The sequence below is a fragment of the Syzygium oleosum genome, unplaced genomic scaffold (genome assembly GCF_021117445.2).
Source record: "Syzygium oleosum isolate NSW1041296 unplaced genomic scaffold, Sole_v2.1 Sole_v2.35, whole genome shotgun sequence".
Classification (NCBI taxonomy): domain Eukaryota; kingdom Viridiplantae; phylum Streptophyta; class Magnoliopsida; order Myrtales; family Myrtaceae; genus Syzygium; species Syzygium oleosum.
The window spans coordinates 2,126,812-2,146,250 of NW_026607519.1; the positions used below are offsets into that span (position 1 = coordinate 2,126,812).

Consider the following 19,439-nt stretch of genomic DNA (forward strand, 5'->3'; position numbering starts at 1 on the left):
CCGGGAATGGAATAAAAAAAATCATTTTTGAGCAGAAATTATTTTCGGGAACAGAATGATTACCAAACACACCCCTAGCCTCTACTTTGTTTCTGTTTTTGTTTTTGCTTTTGAGCTCATAGTCCATGGTTAACGGGATCTTGAGTCGTTGTCACTGGATATGTGGATGAGCTACTGTCCATGGCCGACTACTCGAGCTGTCGTCATCCAGATCCATGGATGAGGGCGTTGCTGAGGATGAAGACACCCTTGTGTAGACATGGCCATGGCCCGGTTTCGGCTCGGAATCTGCTCGGGTCAAACCCGGGACCGGCCCGTGGTTCGGAACCGACCTGAAATCGCCGGTTTCGGGCCCGGTTCCAAAAAAAAAAACTGCAGATAAGTGGAAAAACTCTTTTTTTCCCCAAATTTGATTACAATGTACATTTTGATTACATTTTATATTGAATAATTCATTATTTCATAATTTGATAATTCATTATTTTTTATTTCATAATTTATTTTTTCAATTTTTACCGGCCGGTTCCGAACCGGGCTGGAACTGGCCACGAACCAGAACCGGCCGGTTCCGAACCGTGGCCATGTCTACTCTTGTGGACGAGCCTAAATATGTGTGAATGTTATTAAGCAGATGCACGCCACGTCAGATACTGATACGGTGCTTTAAAATCACTAAAGATTTTCTTAGATTGTGATATCTTTTTTTTTTATGATTTATACACACAAAAGGCATTGTATGAGAAAAAAAAAGTTAATACTTTTTAATAAGAGAAAAACGGCAAAAACCAAAGAGAGAGATGGGATGGCGAGGGCTTGAAAGGGGGCGATAATATGACGCCCCTTTAACTATTCTGAAGGACAATAATGAATTTTTAGGGATTAAATGAATGAGAAATTTTTTTTAGGACTAAAGTGTGAAGTATAAACAAATTATAGGATTTTCCCATTATTGTTATTGTCCAAAAGAATTTCTATAACTTGTCTAAGTAATTACTTGCCGGGACCAAAAGAAATATGGTCATGTAGGGCTGCAGGCGTCTATCTTGGTCGCTTTGGAGAGGCCTCGGAGCCCCATCCCGCAATGCAACCTCTCGCCTTCCTCAACCTCCGTCCACCTCCGCCGCTCACGGTGCCTCACTGCCACTCTCCGACCGAGCTCGCGACCGACGGGGCGTCGACGCCGCCCAAGCAACGGAGGCCGGAGATGGTGGGCGGTCGCGGAGGAGGAAGACGACCCGGAGGACGACCCCGGAGGACGCGGCTCGAGCGCGGGCGGGAGAGAGTCTCGACCCGTCCGACATTGGATGGCTCCGGCGACGAAAGTGACGACTACACCGACGGCGATGCTCCTCCTTGGCACCTTCCCTTCTTTCAGAACCGCGCTTTCGAGGAGTACTACAAAGTTTGTCTCTCTGTTCTGTTCTGTTCAATTGGAATGAAGTTGATATCTCCAAGACTTACTAGTTGTTGTGGACTCATCGTGCTCGTGTGGTTTTAGGAACAAGGGGTAGTTTCAGCAGATGAGTGGGATGCTTTCATGGAGTATCTCCGGAAGCCGCTGCCGGCTACCTTCAGAATCAATTCTTGGTGATTGTCTGATCCTCTCCCACCTGTCAATGTAAATGACTATAACTATCTAGCCATGCTTTTTGTCTGCCAGTAGCTTCAACAGGGACTGTGGAACTTTTTTTTTGTTATAAGTTTGTAATATGGTCTAGTTTTGACATTTCGGGATTATGGAATTATGGAATTATGCCACTCCATGCATTGGGTTAACTGGGATAGTACTTTGCATATTGGACCACTCCCTTCTCTATTAGTTTAAGCGTTTAGGTAGACCGGTGACGACTGGGTCTTATTAACTCTATTTCAAGTTCGAGATGGATTGATTGGGTTGTGATTAGAGGGAGTGAGATGTCTGATAGCAATTGGCTATTCAGTGCTTCATTGTCGGCTGTCAATTCCTTTGGTTCTTTGGGATCAAATTGAACAGTTAAAACCAATTTTTTTCATTGTTTTGAGGCATGATCTCTCCAATTTTTCTGTTTCACTTGTTTTTGTTCAAACTGATTTCGTTTATGTCAATGTGACACTGTAAATTCTTTGCAGTGAGATTCATTATCCATTTTTTATCAGCCTGTTTTCTTTTGCAGTAGCCGATTCTGTTTCAATATCCGGTCTCAGTTGGAGAGTGAATTCTCAAATAATCTTCAAGCAGAGGTAAGCTGCGTTCACCCGCGAAAATGTTTTGCCACCCTTTCGACTATTTGGGCCTTTTTCCTTTTATTTTCTACTTACCTTTTTCCATTTTTTCTCTTCCAGTTCATTGATGGAAATGAAGTAGAGGCTGTCAGACCATTGCCTTGGTATTCTGACAATCTAGCATGGCAATCAAATTTTTGTCGAAAGCAATTGAGGAAGAACCCAAATCTTGAAAGGTAATCTGTTATACTGAATTAATTAGGAGCGGGAATTGAAATAAGTAGAAATGAATGTGTCTGAGGCAATAAATTATACACTCACCCAGGAATTGACATGGCGGAGCATGTGCCGACCATTTTCTCATAGTCAGATAATTGATAGTGGAGATTCTTGGTGCATGTTCCCTATTCATGATTTACTTTAAATTAGTGTAAATCTTAGTGATCCTGGGAATTTCCTAAATGTTTAGTTTAGTTTAGCAGACTTTCCATCTTTGATGCCTGTCCAGGAGTTTTAAAATGTTAGGTTTACTTTTCTCTGCTGATGGAGCTCATTGGAATTTTGGAACCTATTTTTATATATCGGTCTTGACATTTCACTGGTAAAGTGCCGCCTGGTGAAAATGAATCCAAATTGCAGCAGCGCAAGAAGTAGAAATTCATGGTTTTCTCTTAAGTATGTGCATTAAAAAAGACCTCTTAATTTTAGATATTATCGTCTTGTGATAGTGGTCCTCTTTTTAGTGGTAAATCTTTCTAAATGAAATAGTCAATCTACCAATTTTTAGGCCTTCCTTTTGACTTGAGAAACAACAAAATCAGATCTTTGCCGGTGCAGGTTTCTAGAGCTTGTTAGCTTCTAGCTAATTGCTTTGGTACAGTAGCTATCTTGTGTTGCGAGGTGCTCTAACTGTGGTTGTTAAATGTGCTTTCTGGCATATGTTCATGGGCGTTCTAATTTAAATTATTTAAGTGAGAGATTTAATATTTTTGTCAATATATGAATAAAGTTTCGAAAGCCATAAAAGCCACTGCTCCAAAAGCACTGATGAGGTGCTTCCTATAAGCCGTTTGTGGAGTGCTGTGGCTTCTATTGCACTGTGGATCTTAGGGCGCTGTGACTTTAGAACTGCTGCCAAAAACTTTGTTAGTCTAGTCTTTTAAGTTTACCTTCTTGTGATCAATCTCTGTATTGCACACGTCGTGCTTATGCTCTGTGGATGATCCATTCACCTATCTCGGCATCTTTCTTTAGAAGGAAGAAAAGACACCAGATTGTGTGGAATTCGGTGTTTTCTTAGTCTCCAAAACTCATGCTCGTCCATTCCAACCTCCTTTTTATTGAATTTGCATGTAATGTTTCTGTTTTCGGCCTTCTTGAGTTAAAAGTCTTGACCTTGGATATTAAAATTTATGTTGTATATTCAACTTTGCATTCGTCCTGCTCTACTTTCGTTCAAATCTTTTCCGTCACAGAAACATATTATGTTCTCTTTCTCTAGCTAAATTACTCAATCTGGAATTGTCACCTGCATCTGTCATGATATTACAAGTTCAGTTACTTATCTCCATATTATGAATGGACTCATTATATTGCGAGTAAGGCCATTTGCACTTCTCTCTGACAAATTTCAGGTTTCATGAGTTTTTAAAGCTAGAAAACAAAATTGGAAACATCACTCGACAGGAGGCAGTCAGCATGGTAACTTTTCAGAAGCCTTCCAGTTTTAGTTGGTCTTGTTATTGTTCTTAGCCTTTCTTGTTTTCTTTTTGCTTGCTTTTGTTGGGATATTCTACTGTAAAGTTTTGCATTCACTTCTGGTTCATGGTCTCTTTTTTCTGCAGGTACCTCCTCTTTTACTGGATATATCTCCAGAGCATTTCGTACTTGACAGTGAGCGATCTACAATGCATGGATAGATTTCATACTCCCTCCATCCCGCTGACTTTTCCTCTGAATATTGAGATAGGTGTTGAAAAAAGAAAACCGAAAACCATAAAGCCCAATCAGACTGCACTGAACTCGATTGATAATTTGGGTTTGTTTGGTTTGGGGTGGAGAATAATTTGACCAGGGTGTTCATTTGGCTCTTGCTGTTTTGCAAATCCAATAAAACCTAACCAAACTGATAACCTTGTTAATTGATAGCAATTAATATATAAAGATCAATAAGCAATACATCTATGCAGCGTCTCACACTTGAAGATTGAAGAACTTTTTAAACCTCATTGTGAATTCAAATTGCATCGCCCACTTCCTCCCTTCTTGTTACACCCCTGAGAGAGCCTAAGACAAAATCTAGTACTTTCTATGCTTTTGTTGTTTACCCATGTAAATTGTTTGTCATGTTATATTGTTTATTGTTACTTTGTCATTCCTTCACTAGTTTATAGATTCTTCATTTTTAAATCTTGTACCGCTTTCTTTTTGAATGGTTATAGGAGGAAGCATTTTTAAATATACTAGGAGTGTTGAAAGAGCTTCTATAGGGTCCCTAAACATTCTTCCTGAATAGGAGGTTTTGAAAGGGAAATCAAAGTATTTTCTTCTGTACGAGAGCAAGCATATGTAAAGCACAAAGATGAAATGTTAAAAGCAAAATGTACTTCAGTACCCCCAAAAGAAAATATTTTAAGGAATAAAAATTATTCTCAAGCATTTTGATAATGTGCCAAACCTGAGCTCTTTCTGATAACTTCTTTTAATTCTATGCAGTGTGTGCTGCGCCTGGCTCAAAAACTTACCAAATGCTTGAAATTATGAATCAGTCCACCAACTCAAGATTGCTACCTGAGGGGCTGGTAGGCTTCCTTACAACATGGTGTCTTACACTCTCATAGAACCTGGTAGTCTGCAGTAATTTCTGTTCTCATCTGTGATGAACTGCATGCTGATAGCTTAAAAAACTTAGACTTGATTTCAATGTTGTCTGTGTTCTTTTTGTTAGATTGTGGCAAATGATGTTGGTTTCAAAAGATCTGATGTTCTCATTCACAAAATGAAAAGAATGTGCACTGCCAACTTAATGGTCACAAACCATGAAGCTCAAAATTTCCCAGGCTGCCTTACAAGCACAAGTCATTCTAATGCTTCTGAAAAGGGTAGCCTATCAGATCGGGAAATCAGTCAAATTTTATTTGATCGTGTGCTATGTGATGTGCCATGCAGTGGAGATGGTACTCTTAGGAAAGCTCCAAATATTTGGTGGAGATGGTACTTATCTGGGGCTTCAGGTTCATTAACGTTCTGTCCCCTAGTTTCTTACAGCTTGTTAAAATCCTTTCTGTGGTCCTGTAGGAAGGCAGGAATTGCCAATGGACTTCATGGCCTACAAGTGCAGATAGTCATGCGAGGTACATGCTATAGGAAACTTGATACTTTAACGCCATTCTTTCCTTCTGTTTCTCTTCTTAGTTAATGGTATTTTATATTGTTGTTTCAATGTGGTTAGCAATCCTGAGATCTTTTTTCCTCTTTGAGGTTTCTGTTAGATTCTTTCACTGTCATTCATCTCCAGAGAACTTTCTGTTTCTCATGTAGGCATCTGTTAAATTTTTCGTCCAGAAGTTGAAATTCCCATTGAATTAATTAGTGAAAGGTCTATGCAAGGTTATCTTTTGTAAATGGCGTTGGATCTGCTTATTTCTAGAGCAAAACATTATATATATCTTTTATAATACCGGGTCATTATTCTGGTTTTTATGGTCTTGTTTCTTTACTGACACGTTCCTTCTTTGAGAAGTTCCCTGGATTTTATAATTATTTTGTCCTCGTAGATGCCCAATCCTGTCATGTTTACTCATATTGGTTGTGCCAGGAATATCATTACTTAAAGTTGGTGGCCGTATGGTCTACTCAACCTGCTCCATGAATCCGGTTGAGAACGAGGCAGTGGTTGCAGAGGTAGCGTCTCACTTATGGGAAAGAGCCCAATTCTTAAAACCAAAAATCTTTCTCGATGACATCCTTAATATTTAGCCATTATTCTGTTTTTGGAATTACCATTTCGATTTTCAAGTGGCTGGTTTTATTGTCTTATAATGATCAGCTGTGGTAATAGTTATGTAGAACTTTCTCTCAAGTAGGTCTTCAACTACGATTCAGGGAAACACTTTGGGTGTACTTGGACTCAAATTATATTATTTCAACTAAATTACTTGACCGAAACCTCTTCAGTGGCTGATAAGGTTGGGTTAATCCATCTTAAAGTGCAATTGGCTAGGAGGGTTGCTTGTCTAAGTATTTGTCATGGCTTTCCCAGAAAAATATGGTATTCTACGTGAAAGATTATACATATTATCTCATGGCCATAAATGAGCTTGGAAACAGTGACTTAGTGGATTTAAGCTAAGAGTCCATGTGTATAAGGGGCTTTATACTGCCCGTGATAGTAGCAACTTCTACTGAGAAACTTGAAATCTGACTTTATGCTTGAGCAAAGTGTGTGAGCAGTCAGGAAGCCATAATAGATGCCCTAATTGCAAGTTTAACTAAGTTAAGGATGGATATAAATTGTACAGCAGCATAAGAAAGTAATTTTCAGGTGTCGTTGTTATTGACTAACATTGCCCAACTTTGAAGTTTAGCTACCCAGCATACTTCCTTATGAAGCATGAGTTTTCCTACTATGGGAAGGTTCCTTGCATGTCCTAGCTTCCAGTTTTTATATGGGGAGCTGTAACGTGGTAGAGATGCTTCCTTATAATGCGGGATCCAGCTTGACTATTTTTATAGACGATCCATCATCTTCCTATTTGACCTGACCCTAAGAGGAAGGGTTGCTTCCCTGCTTATAGACAAAGGAGTGTTTCTAGCTCTTGGGCGTCATTAAATTATTCTATCCCTGATTGTGCTATGCGCAACATGTGCTTTTATGCCTTCTTTATTTCTCGTGCTCTGCTTATATGGGTTGTGTCTTTTGATCAATGAGCATGTAACCAATTGTCTTTCATGTTGCTGGTATTTGTGTAACCACTTTTCTTTCCACAAGGTGTGATCTTATTTTCATCTCCTATGTTGAAGATATTAAGAAGGTGTGGAGACTCAGTTGAACTTGCTGATGTTTCCAGTGAGCTCCCCCAGCTTGTTCGCCGCCCTGGCCTTCGAAAATGGAAGGTTAGGTGTTGCAATCAGACTTTATTTGTTTGTGTGCTATAGTTGTAGAATCTGCATTTTGACTGCATCACTTTGTCTCAAAAGATCTCTGGTGGTTTGTAAATGTTGAACATGCCATACAAGCTTGAATTTTCACATTCAAGGGGATCAGTAGATAAGATAGTTCAGATCTTTTGACGGCTGATGATTGCGCAAATTTGCCATTCTCATAATTTATGAATATGTGGCACAGATATTGAATGTACATTCATCATCGGCTGTTAATGGAGAATGTTTATGTTGTTAACAGGATGTATATTGCATCCAATTAAGCATAAAGAGAGGATAATTGCCTGCTTACAATCTTCTTAGCAGAAGAAGCTTATTTGGTCGAGTTTCACTGCATGAAATTGCTGTTAATATTGGAGTAGTTCGTGCCACAATCCTCTATTTTTTCCAGGTTGTTGGAACCTAGCTGGAATTTATAATTGAGTCGATCAACAGAAGAGAGATTATTTTGAAAAGTGTTGACTAACAGAAACCTTTAAGAAGGAAGGCTCTTTACTTTGAGTTGACGTGATCTTTAACTTGGATGAAGTGCAGAGGAAAGCTTATTTATGCATTGTTGAATTTTTCACTCTAATCTTTGTCTCACTTGACTAAAAGAAATCTTGTGAACTAGTTAATGCACTAGGCAATCTTAGTGTAGTTTTAGGCTTTGAAATCTGATAATGTCCATTTAGCCAAACATTTAAAGTTATTGTGGTAGTGCAGGTACGTAACAAGTTTTTCGCTTCCGTAGATTTTCATATATTTTGCTTTGGATTGCAGGTACGTGACAAGTTCTCTTGGTTTTATTCCTTCCTAGATGTTCCTGAAGCTCGCAGGGGTGGAGTTGCTTCCAGTATGTTTCCTTCTGGTAGAACACATATGGATGAGGCAATTGAACGAGAGTTTAGCAACATTAAAAATTCTAAAAATGGGTTTCGGAAGGTGGAGAATTGCCTCACCGCTGATAATGAAATTTCTGATTTTCCTTTGGAACGCTGTATGAGAATAATGCCTCATGATCAGAATGGTGGTGCCTTCTTCATTGCTGTCTTCCGAAAACTTGCTGCCTCACCAGGTAATTGTACTATATTAAAGAAAGCTATTAATTTTAGGAATAGCTAAAACTTAAGTCCTTGATTTTAGCATCATATAATAGTTGCCTCTCTAAGTTTTTGAGGCCATTCAGACATCTTAAACGGGCTTTCAAAGCTGATAGCCTACCCTTGTTAGCTGATCTGTTCGTTGATCTTAAGAAAAAATTAGTGTTTCTTTGATTAACCTTTTGAGCTCGCTTGTTTTCTGCAGCCATACATGTAGAATCAACAAGTTCACAAGGCACACTATTCACTGAAAACACTGGGCAGCTAAAAAAATTTCCAGATCAGGTCCTTCAAGAGAGTTTGCAGCTTAAAGTATTTTCGAAATCAGTTTTGGAGACTGATTTCACTGATTTTCCTGATAAGTCTGCTCTCAAGTCTGGCCATTGCAATCCTTGCACGGAGCAGCACCCTCCGAAGATCAAGGCTCCTGTTGACCAAGAAAAAGCAGAAGATAAAAGAATGTTCCAGAATCAAAGCAAGTGGAATGGAGTTGATCCGGTTGTTTTCTTAAAAGATGAAGTTGTTATCAACAGTATCAGGACATTTTATGGTATTGACGAATCATTCCCATTGAGTGGCCACCTTGTGACAAGAAATGCTGAGTCCGACCTTGTGAAGAGAATTTACTATGTTTCTAAGTCAGTCAAGGATCTTCTGGAATTGAATTTTCAAGTTGGGCAGCAACTAAAGATAGCCTATGTAGGCCAGAAGATGTTTGTAAGTATCTACTTTATGTTCTTTATCTATTGCTTAATCTGTCTGCAGCTTTTGCTTATATCATGAAATGAAAGCAGGTCCTTTCAGGTGGTTTTACAGCTTGACACATAATGGTCACCTTGAGGGGTCTACTCCAGATAAAACTCATCTTATTTCTTCTAAAGACTGTTCTAAATCTAATCCAATGCATCCACTGAGTAATAAGTGGTATCTGGCTGGGTTTCTGTTCTCTCTCATTGCCATTGGAAAATGGAAAATGACGTAGAGAACACGCTTCTTGGAAATTTCGAAACCTTTTTAATGGAAAAGCACGGAAGGTTCACTTTTACTGGCTTTGTATTGGCATGCATCTGAAACCCGTTTTCCATGTTTTCATTATGATCTTAAGAGACCAAATGTATGACCAAGCCTCTCGTTATCTGTATGATCCCACTTCGTCTTCGTGCTGTGCATGTCTACTCTCCCAATACAGACTGTGAGACCAAACTTACACATAAAAGCCCTGTGCTCTCCCTACCTCTCTCTCTCTCTCTCTCACATGTGTGGGCACACATAACTTTTCCCCTTTTGGTTCAAACTGGAACTGCTTTTGAGGGTTGTTGACCTCATGTTTTCTTTGGAGAAAAATTCATCTCAACTATGGCTTCTAACTATTGAGTTTATCACGCTATAAACTCCAGTTGCTTGGCTTAGTGATGATAGGAGGCTTCCTACAAAATTATCGACTTTAGCCCCTTCTAGTGTGGATAATTTTGTTGACAACCTCAGTGGAGCTAAGAAATTGGAAATCAGAATTTAGTGGGATAAGCTTTTTCATTGCTTTTGTAGTCCTTGAGAAGATAACAATTCACATGAACAATCTACTTCATCATTCTTTGAGTTCTCCAACCGGAATGTGCTAACATAGATATTGAATTATTTTAGATCTATTGACTCTTAAGTTTTACATTTCATCATTTTCATTTTCGAATAGAATGTCCATGATTCAGGTACCAAATATGTTTGGAGGAAAACAGAAAGTGAAGACTCATTTAAGAAAAGTTCTTGATTTTCATTTTACACTTTCCATGATGTTCATTTACGAAAAGTATGTCCATAATACTTTTACCTAATCTGTTCGAGGAAATCAGACGTGAAAACTGGATTTTTTTCTACATGAAAACTGAATTTTTTCCTCGATCAGATGGAACCTTTCTGTTTCCTTTTAGTTATTAGTTTGGTGGTTGATGTTGAGTTAGCAGATGTCTCTTCTTCCAATATGATTTGAATATGTGCTTGGTGTCATGCAATATTGGTCCGTTGTTTGAGTCTCTTCTCAATCTGTGCTTGTACATCAAGGTACCTGCTTGGCAACAAACAAAAGAAAAACTAGGTACCTGTATTTCCAGAAACATCAATTTGATTTTTTCTTTTAAACTACAGGAGAGAAAGAAGTCAAAAGAAGATCCTTCTGCCTCGTGCCCATTCCGGATATCTTCTGAAGGATTGCCTATTATTCTCCCACACGTCACTAAACAAATCCTGCATGCTTCGCCCACAGACTTTGGGCATCTTTTGCTCTACAAGAGCAGGAAATTTGAAAATTTTGTCAATTTTGAGTTTGGGGAGAAGGCATCAAAGCTAGAGCTGGGTTGCTGCGTGGTCGTCCTGAAGAAAGGTCAGTAGAATCAATTCACCGTTCATGCTTTAGTATTCGAAATGTCCGTATGTAGTATTTGAACATTCCGTTTTGTGCAGATGGTGAATTGCCATTCAGTGACACTCGGGTGGATGAATCCATGATAGCAATTTTATGCTGGAAGGGTAAAGTCAGTTTGAATGTGATGGCCAGTGATAATGACTGCCAGGAACTACTACAAAGGCTTCGACTGTGTGAAGGAAGCGGAAAGGAGTCTCCTCTACATGTTAACAAGCCTTCTGAAAATTCAGATGGAGACAATGAAAAGAAAGATCTACTCTGCTGACTTAATTGAACTCATGGACCATCTACTCTGGTTCTGCTAATTTTTGTCCTACCTATTGATCACACAAGGTCGGTCAGTCCTGGTGTTTTCTTATATTACTTCTCTAGCCACTTGGGCGATGATTCTTTTGACTCGGATACAATTTATTGATCATTTGCCTCCCTATAAAGGACAAATCATAACTAATCTCGTCTTTCATTCAAAATTTACGTCTCATCAGTCGGCCGCATCATATCTGTTCTGTTTTTCTGATGCCTCTATGCTCTGCTCCTGATGGCAATAGCAAGAAATATCTTTTTAACTCCCTTTTCAACTTTCATAGGCATGCCCTGTTGTTACTGGAAGCAAGCAAAAGGGTTAAACAAAAACAGATTGAAGGGGCGTTGGTTTGGCCGTTGGATTTCATGTCAACTGCTTCGGCAAATCGTTAGTATTACAGGTTTCAGAGCCGGGAAATTGAAAGTGATTATTCCATTTTCAGGACACGGTGCTTTAGAAAGAATGCTAGAGGGCAAAACTTTAAACTAGTTTTTTTGAAATACCTTTCTTTCCTTCCACAAGAGAAGACTCTAGAAAAGAGAGTAAATGAACACATGGTAGGTTTCGCAGGCCAAAACAAACAAACAAACACACCGTAGGTTTTGATTTTTAAGATACACATGTTATCATGCTAAATATATGGACTGAAGCAAAACATGTAACATACACAGAATGGGCAAAATTCTCGAAAGAAGAAGAAAAGCCCAACTTTTGTTTTCAAGAGTTATGAGACCCTGGTTCTAGTTGGTTGAACTTAAGGAGATATTCAATTCAATTATTCAAATCCACAAGCTATATGCAAATTGCTATGAGTCAGAGTCATTTGCATGGGCAAAAAAAACCCGGACTTGGCATGTTTATGAGACTTGTAAGGTAATTCATGAGTTTTCCGTTCCGAGTTCCTTGGGTCCCTATGTTCGTGTCCTTGAGTTTTGAGAGCAAATGTCGAAACGGTACATGGACAATTGGAATTTCTCTTTTTTGGGGGCCAAAACAATCAATAAACATTTTGTGCATAGGTTTTTGGTAGTGATTTGGGAATAGGGGGTGGTGAGAAACGTCGGTGACATTGCCTCAGTCTATGAGAAACTTGGAACAGGATCTAATCTATAGCCTCTGTACCACACTTCCTTTAAATGCATGAGAAACATGTCTTTGTCTGTCATGCACGACGTAGCTATCCACCTTTGTGTATAATGATGAACGATGATGTGACATCCAAATTGACAACTCACCTGCATTTCCTTTGAATGTGGGTTGCACCACACATTTGAGAATGAGATTAACTCTTTGGCCCAAAACGATACATTATAAACTGTCACGCCGCATTTTAAATGATGATTTCGATTTATCACAACCACCTGATTGCCCAATATTGTGTCGGAAAAGTAATTAATCCGTCAATCTTGTAACTTGAGCTTCCCAGATGCCAAACAATCGACGAGTGAGATAGAGATCTTCTTAATTTGTCCGATAGATTAGTTAATCCCAAACTTAATCCCAAACCACCAATCTCTCTTCAATTAAAAAAAAAGAAGAAAATTAAACACAAATAAGAGAGAAGGTCAATAACATCCCAAACTTTCTCAGGTAATAAGCTGCTCTAGAAGATATTCCGTGCTCGGCATGCATCAACAATCCACTACTACGTCCAAAGTCCCCTAAAGGGCCAAAATGGGAGCTTGCATGAAATATCACTTTTGAAGACAAAAATCATTCAATGAATATGCACCCCAGTTAGGTCTATTGTCTCTGTGACCTCACGAAACACACTATTACAATCAGCAGTATAACCCCACCACTCTTCTAATATGTAGATATACATCGAATATAAAGCACACATGACACATATGAGGAAAAATTGCTAGAGCATAAGAGGAAAATCACATCGAAGTACCATCATGATCCACAACACATTTTGTTCTTGGCTGGGATTTCTTGGGCAGGACCCGGGATGATGATCTTTTTGCCAGCCAAAGATGCAGGATTGCCATTAGTTTGGCTCTCTCCAGCAACTAGGCTCTTCTTGTTGACAATGTTGAATATCTCGGTCAAGACAGTCAAGAATGCGCTTTCGACATTGGTAGCATCCAATGCAGAGGTCTCCAAGAAAAAGAGCCCTTCCTTCTGGGCAAATTCTTTGGCGTCCTCAGTGGGCACTGCACGCTGGTTCTCAAGATCGGTTTTGTTACCAACCAGAATGATGACGATGTTCTTGTCAGCATGGCTACGCAGCTCGTCCAACCAGCGAGGTATGTGATCAAAGCTCTGCCTCCTGGTTATGTCATAAACAAGCATTGCCCCCACGGCACCCCTATAATATGCACTCGTAACAGCTCTGTATCTGCTCATTACCCGCAAAAGAAAAATGTGATCAGCAGAAAAATATTATCGCTTTAGTGCACACAATTAACAATGCGAAGAAGTTATTGTGTGCCAGCTCTAACAGAGCACTGAATGAAAAAGAGAGTCTTCCCATCAGTTCCAATGGCTATTACGATTACAACAAAAAGAAGTTCCATTTTTAATTTATATTCGGTCTTCAAGTCTTGATACTTGGGGAATGCATTTGGGTGATTTTGAAGCTTGAAAACCTTGTTAGGAGACTAACTTGACATTTAGTAATCTGTATACCTTTCGCATATGTTAAAAAAAAAAATTGATAGGAGAGTCTTATATGTAACGCATACACAACCTGTCATGGTCAAAATAGCATCATATACTCAATCAAGCATCCTTCTTTTCTGAAGATGTGGATCACATATGAAGTAAATGTTTAGTTTGCTAATTGAAACAGCATCTCAAGATGACTCAAGCAGTAAAACGGGGAACTAATTCATCTATGCTCTGACTTCCGGCCTATCAAGTACTTACTAATTCAAGAAAACAAAGCACCCAAGAAACCCACACAAAATTCCTGAATCCTACCATGTGCGCTAGCATATAATACTTCATAATAGCATCTTTTGCCATAAAAAATGACATTAAAAGACGACTAGACCGTGCTCTACTCCAGCCACAAATAGATACAACATCAAATTTACTGTATTTGTTCGCCTTTCCAGTTATTCACCACCTCTATGCAATGTCTGTCTTTTTACAGAAAAGTGACATCATACACACCTATGGACATTTAAGCAGCTTTGACAAAAATGAACAATTATTACTATGGGGTGGGGGATGGAGAAAACTCGTCCAAACAGCCTCCCCTGTCATCCACTCGTTAAAGTTACCACTACTTGCTGATCTTGAAAGAGAAAACATAGGAATCTACACCCACGAACAAAGCCGCTATGGATACGTATCTTTCAAGACCATTCATGCCTACTTCTCCCACTTCGAACATTTCTTCGCATTCATGTCTGCAAACTAACAGAATGACTGCACCACCAGTTAAGCTAGTTGGAAGAATCCACTCACGAACTAAGAACAACAGTAGATTATGCTTCACTTCGCGAAATTATTCAAACACTAAGATGTAAGAGGAAAAACACTCAGATCCCACAACACTCGTTTAGCAACAGCATATACTTAGAGACCCTCGTCAGACTAACCCGAGTGCCACAACTATTGCCCGAGCTTCAACCACAAGTGCATCAGCAAAAAGCCAACCGAACCCATCATCAGCCATCACCCACAAGATTCACAAGCCCAAGCCCACGCGCATTTCCCTCTCAGATCTCATTCAAATCAAGATCCGGCAATTAGAAACAAACCCACGAGAGCACCGACGACAAAAGGGAAGAAGAGGGGAAGGAAGGGAAGGAATCACCGTTCTTGGCCGGCGGTGTCCCAGATCTGGGCCTTGACGCTCTTGTGCTGGATGAGGAGGGTCCGGGTCTGGAACTCGACGCCGATGGTGGCCTTGGAGTCGAGGCTGAACTCGTTCCGGGCGAACCGGGAGAGTATCTGGGACTTGCCGACGGCGGAGTCGCCGATGAGGACCACCTTGAATACGTAGTCGATCTTCTGGCTCGCATCCCCGTAGCCTCCTCCGCTCGCCATTGACGACCGACGACAAACTCCGGGGCTCGCCCTCCTTTCTCTCTCTACGTCACACGCACTCACAGACACACTCTCTCTCTCTCTCTCTAAGTTGTTGTCACTGTGGAGATCTCCGAGGCTAGAGAGAGAGAGAGAGAGACAGAGACAGGGGTAGACAGAGAGGGAGATGAACTGCTTGCTGTTCTTGTGTTTTATGTTTGATGGGGGGGAAGCGAAAGGAGGAGAGAGAAGGAGAGCAGCTTTTTCTGGTGAGATGTTGAAGATGATTAGACTCGAATGACCCCCGATAACTGCGGGGCCTGCGGATTTGCCTCTTCCTTTTATTCATGTTTTTTCAATTCAACGGGAATTTAATCGACCGATTTCCGACGAAAATTGACTCGAGTTTTACGGAGACGAACACCGATGAGCGTTTCGATAAATAAATTTGCGGTTTATAAGTAGAGTTATTCTCGTGTCGAATATAATTGGCACATCGGAAATGAAAATGCGTTTTTCTTTCGTGAAAACGCTCGTTGTTAATAATAATAATACATCCTCTCTTTTTCCGATGGCGATGGTCGACATGAAACCGCAGCATATGTAGCTGTAAATCGCGAGTCCTCTCGTCGTGGAAATTAGATCCGTGCTCTCGACGTTCCACGGAGGAGCGTTTCGTATGTTAAGTCCGTCGCGTGCGACGGCGACACGTGGGGAAAAAAAGGGTAGAATTTCAAAATTCAAGTTAGAAAATTTCGTTTGATGATCCCGAGCAGGATCTTAAAAGACTCGAGAGAAGATAAGGAAGGAACTCCTCATAATTTCTCTTCGTATTCCTTCTCTTTCTGGAAAAAAAAAAAAGATAAGGAGGGAACTTAGAGGCTCCAGGTGGGAATGGAAAGGTAGACTCGACATCAGTTTCGATTAGGCATGCATAGTAGCTTTTCGCGCCCGGGAGCACATCGTAGCCTCCCGCTATTTCGTATGTTAAAGTCCGTCGCGCGCGACGGCGACACGTGGAAAAAAGGTAGAATTTCAAAAATTCAAATAGAAAATTTGTTCGGTGCCCATATTTTCTTTTCGAAATTGATTTTTTTTTTTAATATTTAATATATATTTTTAAAGTTAGGATTGGTGTTCGAAAAAGCAGAGGGAGTTGGGGTTGGTGTTTTAACAGAGGAGATTTAAGGGGTGGGTAGTGGCATGGGGATGCGTGCGACGAAAATTCTGCGCATGTTGCTTGATTGGTATTTGTAGCTGTCTCCTGTTTTCGACATTGTCGGAAGGCTTTGGGGTTGCTTTGCTCAATTAACAAGTTTCAAATTTCGCTCCACAAAAATTAAGAGAGAATAAAAAAGTAAGACCAGTATTTATTTTGTCAAAGAGAGAAAAAGAGATGAAAGGTTCTTCAACTTTTTAAAATTGTCCATTTAAGGTGCTTGAACTTTTTTTTTAAAAAAATTATAATTGAGCCTCTAAGTTACATATATTAATTTTTTCTGTTCGAAAACTGAAAATTTGAATAAAAAGAAAGATCTCAACCCAGGCCAAATCAGACTTGGGGTTGGTGATCCCTGACCTAGCGTCGCCGGCGGGAGTCATGTGACCTCCTTGAGACAAAAGTCGAAGGTTGCGCGACCCTAGCAATTGGTGGCGTGGGTCACGCGATCCTCTGCCTTGCTTGGCGGGGATCGCACGACCTTAGACTAAATCTAGCTTGGGTCGTGTTATTGAGAAAATATTTGGTGGTTTCAAGGTATCACGTCATCCGGTCACGTGATGTGCGTGAATCTAGTCAGCTACACTCAAAAGGTTACGTCGATATATGCTCTCTTTTCTCTCTCGTATTCTACGGAAAGGCTTGAGCACAAACAACAATATATGACGACATTGATTGCTTGCTTTCTCTCTCTCTTCTACGTAACAAAACTCGATGAAATCCTATGCGTTTTGATATCTCTCTTCTACAGCAAAGGCTTCCATTCTCTCTGCCTCCCGCGAGGCCCTTTCTCAATCCCTCACTCACCTCAAGCTCTCCCCTCCTCCTTCTTCGCCTTCGTCCTCGTCGCTTTTCCGGCTCCGGCTCCAGAAACCGCCGACTGGCCTCTCGAACTCTTCTTCGTCTTGTAATCTTAATTTGGTCCCGATTTCGGGTTCGGGTATGTCGCCAATGATTCTGAAGTGGAAGAGGCTTACGAGGCTGGATATACCGGTGGCGGCGCTGAAATTTGGGGTTCCGGCGACATCGGCGATATCTGCGAGGGATATTGTGGCGGAGGCGAGTGAGGGTCCATCCTCGATTCTTACTGATGCATGATTGGGTCCATTGTCGCAAAGTTGTTGTGCGATTCTTCTTTTTATCCTTTGCATCTTTTTGTTTATTTCTAGGCTAAGTGGATGAGCTTGCTTGAGATGTTATTTTATTGTCTGTGTTCATTGGGTCTGATTGCCTAGAGGAAAAGAGTTGACAGGCAAGTGAACGACTTGGAATCTGGGACCGCAAACCCAAAAGAATAGGATGAAGATGACCCTTCTAATTAACAAGAATGCGTATGGCAACCATTCTATTCCCGAAAATAATTTCTATTCAGAAATGATTCTTTTTGATTCAGTACTCAAGAATAATTTCTAAGCATTTCAAAGTGTTTGGTAACTGCCCAAAATTTATATTTTTGGAATAGAAAAAGAATAGAAATGCATTTGGTAATTGCACAAAATTTCTTTTTAATAATAATATTTAATAATATTTTGAATTTTTTAATATTTCTTTCTTTTTATTTCTTCTTCTTCCCCTTCCTTGGCCATGGCCAGGTTGCCGGTGCTGGCGACCGGCCACAGGCCAAGCCGGTGAGGGTGTTGCGGCCCTCGCTGGCCACAGGCGAGGGTGGCTCGTGGCTTAGGTGAGTGCTGCCTTTGCCAGATCCGGCGAGGGTGGCTAGCGGCGAGGGCGGCTAGCGGCAAGGGCGAGAGCTACCCTTGGCGGCCTGGGCGAGGGTCGCCCACGCTAGATCAGGCAAGGGTGGCCCTCGCTGGCCACCGGCGAGGGTCGCGACGCCCTCGCCGGCCCTTGTCTTTGGTCGGTAGCTGGCTACCGGCGGTCGGCGACCGGCTACAGGCCAGGAAGAAGAAGAAGAAGAAAAAAAAATTTATTTTTCATTTCTGATTCTTGTTTCCAGAATCAAGAAGCAACTTTGTTTTGCTTTTTGATTCTGGGAATAAATTTTTGCAAATTTGTGCCCGAGAACAAAATATTTATCAAACGGATTTTTGTTCCAAAACTGATTCTGAGAACAAAAAAAATAGAAATAGGTACTGTTTGGCCGGTTGCCAAACGCGTCCTAAGTATCAAGTGACGCCATTTTATTGAAAGTGTGAGGAGTGGAGATAACTAAGACCAGACTTCCATATTCTGACATCATTCTCGGACCATTAGCTGGCTGGTGTATGAAGAATGATTGTTTGATTTCACGACTAATGAATCAAGCCCCAGAATTTTCTTTTCCTTTTCCCTTGACCAAACAAAGGAATGAGCTGATGAATATGGAGGGCCTCCACAACCATATTCTTCTCGACTTGTCTGCACCAGTGAATTTGATATCAGGTCAAGTCTATTGAGAAGCGAGTGAATTACGTGCCTGAGGCAAGAGAAGAAAGCATGTGTATCATGTCCCTTCGATCTTTTAATGTTGGACCTTCTCTATCACGTAATTGTCGGTAGCTAGCATCTCTTTCTCATTTCCAGAAAATAGCCGGGACATGGAGGAGACCTTTTTCTTCTGCCCATCTCTAGTTGTAGCTGGGAAGCACATTATGCATATAGTTAAGCGAACGTTTTGCTCGATATGATGTAGCGATTTAAGTGTGCTTTGCAGAGTGCTTGACAAAAAGCGTCGGTGTCAGACAATACCGCAAAACCATTATTTTTGAAGGACATAACATAGGGTTATGGCTTATGGGTATTTTAGCCACTCTGTGGAAGCTGCTAAACTTTCTCAAGGACAAGCATCTATCAAGAGCACTTGCACAAAGGTACTGGAGTTTCTCCAGTTCACGCTTGCAAATGGGTTGATTGCATGTTGAATGACAAAACTAAGAACATTATTCACTAGAGACAGGTCACAGCCTGTCCCCCGAAAAAACAATACTTGGCCTTCCCCTCCACTCAAAATTGCATCATTGGAGAAATTTTCGAGCCGAGGAGAGAGAGATAGTCACGGGCCTATGAGGTTTGGTGTGCAGACTCTTATATACCCTGTGGCTTCTGATTACTGTAAGGGGTCATGCACAA

At 40.6% G+C, this 19,439-nt stretch overlaps 2 protein-coding genes across 4 annotated transcripts; one reads left to right on the forward strand and one right to left on the reverse strand.

Moving 5' to 3' along the window:
• The first annotated feature begins 1,036 nt into the window (after window positions 1-1,036).
• On the forward strand, window positions 1,037-11,925 carry LOC115676798 (uncharacterized). 3 transcript variants are annotated; one of them, XR_008814897.1, is made up of 16 exons: window positions 1,037-1,402; window positions 1,499-1,587; window positions 2,154-2,220; window positions 2,323-2,438; window positions 3,837-3,903; window positions 4,047-4,095; window positions 4,918-5,003; window positions 5,150-5,415; window positions 5,500-5,555; window positions 6,020-6,105; window positions 7,225-7,317; window positions 8,128-8,422; window positions 8,653-9,164; window positions 10,587-10,821; window positions 10,902-11,196; window positions 11,451-11,925. XR_008814897.1 is itself a non-coding variant. In XM_030599802.2 (15 exons), the coding sequence occupies exons 1-15, from the start codon at window positions 1,082-1,084 to the stop codon at window positions 11,126-11,128; spliced, it is 2,565 nt and encodes an 854-aa protein (XP_030455662.2). In that variant the 5' UTR covers window positions 1,037-1,081; the 3' UTR covers window positions 11,129-11,333. The 3 variants fall into 3 exon arrangements, 2 of the variants coding, with proteins under 2 accessions (XP_030455662.2, XP_056161160.1); XM_030599802.2 differs by lacking the exon at window positions 11,451-11,925 and having other exon boundaries at window positions 10,902-11,333; XM_056305185.1 differs by lacking the exon at window positions 11,451-11,925 and having other exon boundaries at window positions 1,272-1,392; window positions 10,902-11,333.
• A 924-nt stretch (window positions 11,926-12,849) lies between these two features.
• On the reverse strand, window positions 12,850-15,213 carry LOC115676801 (ras-related protein Rab11A). The gene is made up of 2 exons (XM_030599811.2): window positions 14,940-15,213; window positions 12,850-13,511 (listed from the first exon to the last, which is right to left on the reverse strand). Exons 1-2 carry the CDS (start codon window positions 15,170-15,172, stop codon window positions 13,067-13,069), a joined length of 678 nt encoding a protein of 225 aa, XP_030455671.1. The 5' UTR covers window positions 15,173-15,213; the 3' UTR covers window positions 12,850-13,066.
• Between the last annotated feature and the right edge of the window lie 4,226 nt (window positions 15,214-19,439).

What these genes read in the sequence shown, in the direction of transcription:
- LOC115676798 (XM_030599802.2), top strand. Translation starts at nt 1,082, where the DNA reads ATGCAACCTCTCGCCTTCCTCAACCTCCGTCCACCTCCGCCGCTCACG. An exon ending in AAGAACCCAAATCTTGAAAG is followed by an intron (nt 2,439 to 3,836) that starts GTAATCTGTTAT and finishes GACAAATTTCAG; the next exon opens with GTTTCATGAGTTTTTAAAGC. An exon ending in CTGGCCTTCGAAAATGGAAG is followed by an intron (nt 7,318 to 8,127) that starts GTTAGGTGTTGC and finishes TTTGGATTGCAG; the next exon opens with GTACGTGACAAGTTCTCTTG.
- LOC115676801 (XM_030599811.2), bottom strand. Translation starts at nt 15,172, where the DNA reads ATGGCGAGCGGAGGAGGCTACGGGGATGCGAGCCAGAAGATCGACTAC. An exon ending in GACACCGCCGGCCAAGAACG is followed by an intron (nt 13,512 to 14,939) that starts GTGATTCCTTCC and finishes GGTAATGAGCAG; the next exon opens with ATACAGAGCTGTTACGAGTG.